General features: G+C 40.8%; 1 protein-coding gene across 1 annotated transcript in view; it reads right to left on the bottom strand.

Annotated features, from left to right (window-relative positions):
- The window catches only part of vwa8 (von Willebrand factor A domain containing 8), an 88,122-nt gene that overhangs the window by 41,664 nt on the left and 41,458 nt on the right, over nt 1–5,000 (bottom strand). The window contains exon 27 of the mRNA XM_080038529.1: nt 3,678–3,829. Coding sequence (XP_079894655.1) covers nt 3,678–3,829 — 152 coding nt within the window. The remainder of the gene's footprint in view (nt 1–3,677; nt 3,830–5,000) is intronic.

The raw sequence follows: 5,000 nt of genomic DNA, 5'->3' as shown, positions 1-5,000 counted from the left end.
TTCTTTTATTCGCTTTTAAATGTCTTCTAATGTGTTTTATGTATTTTAATCTTGCCCCTGTAAAGCACTTTGAGTGGCCTTCTGTCTGAATTGTGCTGTATAAATAAACTTGCCTTGCCTTGAATTCTTGGGATATAAAAAAAGTTTGTACATACTTACATGTAAGTAAGTATGTAAAAAAAATGCATCTTCGCTACAATCTAATTTATTTATTTATTTTAGGATTTTTTGGGGCATTTATTAGACAGTACAGAGTTGAAATGGGGAGACAGACAGAAAGAGAGAGAGGGGGGATGACCTGCAGTAAAGGTCCACGGGTCGGATTTGAACCCGCGACCACTGCAACGAAGGCCGGAGCCAATATGGTACACACTCTATCCACTACGCCCTGACACAATCTAATTTTGACTGAAAGCAGACGTCCTCTAAGCTCCACTAATAACTGCACTGCACTGTATCAGAGTGAAGGTGATTGAATATGTTTCTCTGGGGTGTTTCCCTTTGTAGAAGCTCCCTGTGCAATGTATTCTGACTTTTCTTCTCCAAGTGCATGATGAAAAAAAAATAAAATTACCAAAGTTTTTTCCCCGCTCATATTCTTCTGTAGATAAGGGTATTTGCGCGTGTGTGTGTTGTGTGTGTGTGTGTGTGTGTGTGTGTGTGTGTGTGTGTGTGTGTGTGTCTGTCTGTCTGTCTGTCTGTCTGTCTGTCTGTCTGTCTGTCTGTCTGTCTGTCTGTCTGTCTGTCTGTCTGTCTGTCTGTCTGTCTGTCTGTCTGTCTGTCTGTCTGTCTGTCTGTCTGTCTGTGCTTGTGTGTGTGTGTTCTTGCTGGGCTTGTTGTGTCTGGCCTAATGTTTACATGACTAATATCTGGATCGTGGCCACAGTATATCAGCTGCAGGTGCAAGTGAAAAAATGCACAAATAGAAAGAAATTACAGAGATTCCATTCAGTATAAACTACAGTGGACTGTCCTCTAGAACATAAACATTTCTAGGAATGGATAAGCAATAAGATACATAAAAGGAAATGTTTCTTCTTTTCTATGTCCATATTTGGAAGTCAACAAAACGCAGTATTTGGCTTAACGTACACAAGATGTTTGTGGGATATGAGCTGTTTCAACTTGGGCCTTTAAAGTTATAGTGCGTGACTTTTTTCATGTAAATTAATGTCCGTTACATTCAAGTTATTGCCAATCGAGTTGACACAAAGTTGATTAAGCCTATTATCAGCTCCACAAAACTCTCTCTGTATTTCTCAGTATGGCAGTGTTTACAAACTGGTGTCGACCCCCCCCCCACCCCTGACACTGGTGCAGGAGCTCAGAAAAATCCCCAAGAAGAGCCCAAGAAATGTTTCAGTTGTTGATTCTACTGCTAAGAAGAAACCTGGACGTACAGCAGAAGGTATAAAATCCATGTGCCATCACAGAAGGCTTTACCTCATGTAGATGCACCGACAGTGTTGTTGTAATTACTCAGAAATCCCCACGGACAATGTAAGTAATGTAACAGATCATTTATATACAATCACGTAACGTAACTTTTAAAGTCACCACAAGGAACTTTTAAATATTTCTGAAACAGTCTCATTTTTCCTCTGATGATCATAAATGACATGTAACAGCAAACGAGACCATCAGTGCAAAAATAATGCTATTTTTATATAGTTTTTCTTAATGCCTTTGTCATGGGTATATACGCTCACCCAGGAACAACAGCTGGCGTAGTAAAAACACTACCGCTTTTGTCCAAAGGGGGGCGCTAGAATGAACACACACTGAAAGTTCCTCGGAGCACCTTTAAAATTTAAGGAAAATACTTGTTTCTGCCCTGCTCTGCTCCTCAAGAATTCACTTGAGATTTTAATAAAATTTGAATTTGTGAATGTCAAAATAAAAGCACAGGAGACGGAGAAACAAATATTTTCCTTTATTTTGAAAGACACAACGCTGTACATAATGAGACAATGTCTAGTGTTATATTATTAAAATCCTATATTTCCTTAGTAGGAAAAAGATGAGGTAATAAAAATGTGTGAATGATGTAGACAGACATCAAAGATGGAGTCAGTGATTCTGGAGAACGCTTGTTGTCAAAATCACTTTCTGTCAAAAACCAGTTAATATCTCCTCACGATCCGCTACCTGTCTGTACTGTGTGTGTGCTGAAAAAAATACAGTGTTGTTACACAGCCTAGGCTCTGTAAACAGGCATGCTACTAGCTACGGTGTTCCCCCCCCCCTCCCCCCACACACACACACCTTTTGTTTAATGTTTATTAACACTGGATTTTTTTCAGCGCACATATGTAGTGGATCATGAGGAGATATTTACTGATTTCGACAAAAAAGTGATTTCTTCAACAAGTGTTCTGCAGAATCACTGACTCCACCTTTAATATAATACTTCATAAGTCTGAAACTGGTCACAAGGCTAAAAAAGACATCAGTCAGTCTTCAAGCATCTCAGGATTTCAATTCTCAAATGTTATAAATATAAAGTAAAAATAACATAATAGTCTAAAATCATAAAATGAATCAACAGCAAGATTAAGAGTTCTACCTAGAACCAGTGGCCACTGTGGAAATACTTTCTGCTGAAAAGCCTATTCCAAAGGCACACAGGTACGGCAATAATATAATTAAAATAATGATACCCTTATATGATATGATACTTCAGATGAACGGTTGCATTTTGTTAATGTTTGAGTGACAGATTCGCTGGCTTTAGCTTCGACACTCGAAAATTACATTTTGTGAAGAGGCTTTAGGAAGTTAAAGCTGGGGTATATGATTTCTGATTGGTCAAAGTTAACATGAGCTGTACACTTTGACCAATCAGAGCGAGGCTCCGATTCTCTGTTCTTATTGGCTGTTGGGACTGTCCACTTTGGCACGACTTTGTTGGTGTAGAGCCAGCGTGTCAGGGAGGGACCATAGGGGAGGGACCAAAGAGAACAAGTGGAGCGGTTGAGGTATTTGGATTTGAATCTCTATCCCAACTGCCATGTGTTACTTGCTAAAAAACTGACTTGATGGAAACCAGTAGTCCCTGTCCCCTCTGAAGACATTATCACTATAATTCAGCCGTCTGTACTACAGACCTAAAGCTCCGACTCTTTAGGAACCAACCACTTATTATCAGAACCTTTGTCTAGCTGTGCTGGCCCACAGTCAGGGCTTTGCAATGCATTCATTTCAATGCGATTCTAAGCTAAGCCAGGTAGGCGGTCAAGTACTATCGCCATGCTCCTCTGTAACTGGTGTGTGTGTGTGTGTGTGTGTATTAAGTGCCATCCTTGTGTCTTACTCCTTAGCCAGTTTAACAGAGGAGGGTTTAGCTGTGTCTGTCTGTCTGTCTGCCTGTCTGTCTGTCTGTCTGTCTGTCTGTCTGTGTGTATAGCAGTCTTACTCCTTGTGTGTGTGTGTGTGTGTGTGTGTGTGTGTGTGTGTGTGTGTGTGTGTGTGTGTGTGTGTGTCTGTGTGTGTGTCTGTGTCTGTGTGTGTGTGTGTGTGTGTGTGTTTATTAAGTGCCATCCTTGTGTCTTACTCCTTGGCCAGGTTAACAGATGAGGGCTTAGCTGTGTCTGTCTGTCTGTCTGTCTGTCTGTCTGTATGTCTGTCTGTCTGTCTGTCTGTCTGCATGTTAACAGTGCATTGTCTGATAGTCTTACTCCTTGGCCAGCCTAACAGAGGAGGGCTTAGCTCCGATGGGGATCCCGTGCTTGTGCAGAGCCTCAATCAACACGTCTCTCATGTCCTTGTTGTACGAGTCGAAATCAAAGACGTTTCGCACCACGTTGGCCAAGCCTTCCTCTGGGAACCTCTGTTGATGAGAGAGAGAAAGAAAGAGAGTTTTAGCTGTTGGGAGGGAAAGAAAGAAAGATAGTTTTAGCTGTTGGGAGGGAAAGAAAGATGTTAGCTGGTTTTAAACTAATTTTTTCATTTAATTTAATTTTTATTTATCCTCGAGAGACCTTTTTTTTTTTTTTTTTTTTTCTTAACCTTTATTTATACAGGTAAATCCCATTGAGACCGGAGACTCTTTTTCAAGGGAGACCTGTTTTCCTTTCCCACGTTACCATTCACACACACATAGCAGGCTAACTATTGACATTCACACAAGGCAACGTGGGTGAAGTGTCTTGCCCAAGGACACAAAAACTGTGACACAGGTGGCAGGGCGGGGATCGAACCTCCAACCCTTTGATCATCGGCCGACCCGCTCTACCAACTGAGCCACAGTCGCCCATCTACAATTCAGGGGTGACCCTCATTTACAATGACGTCGAGTTCAAACAAATTCAAAGGAAAAACAACAATACATAAACAATGTTCAATGCAAAATACATCAAATACACAACAACAGGTGAAGAGAAAAATAAACAATTGAAACATTTACACAGTGGTGAAGAGTGGCAGCAATTAAAATGACATGGGTGAAAGTACAAAATAGCCTAATTAAAACAGTTACAGGTAGAGTTTGGCAGATTTAAGATAGTTTGTTTAAATTGGTTAAAGGATATGAAGGTATTTAGTTTAATTTGTTGCTGTAAGTTGTTCCAGGAGTCAGGGGCACTGAAGCTAAAAGCTGTCTTTCCCAGCTCTAAATGTAAGACGAAATCATGGCTGAAATCAACCCCAAAGCATGTACCAGCCTCCAATGGTTTAATATGACCTAATCCTTCATGCAAACAACACTATGGCTGCGTTCCGAATCGCATACTTTCTACTATATAGTATGTAGAAAAAAGATTTAGGATGTCCCGATTCTTGTGGCCAGATTTAGGATGGTTAGAAGTACCCGGATGTCCTACTTCATGCGGCCAAGATTGTTAGTGTTGGAAAGTGCATCCTATTTGGGCGATTCTGACCCACAATCCAGTGCGCACGTGAAGTGACGTAACATCGACGAAGCCTCCATATGAAAACAAACGGGGATGCGACGGATATAAAAGCAAGAGGCAAGATCAAGGCGCAATGTTATGATGAAATAA

The sequence above is a fragment of the Ammodytes marinus genome (genome assembly GCF_949987685.1).
Source record: "Ammodytes marinus genome assembly, chromosome: 12".
NCBI lineage: Eukaryota > Metazoa > Chordata > Actinopteri > Uranoscopiformes > Ammodytidae > Ammodytes > Ammodytes marinus.
The sequence above is the reverse complement of the archived record's forward strand: the minus strand, read 5'-3'. Positions and strand labels throughout refer to the sequence as shown.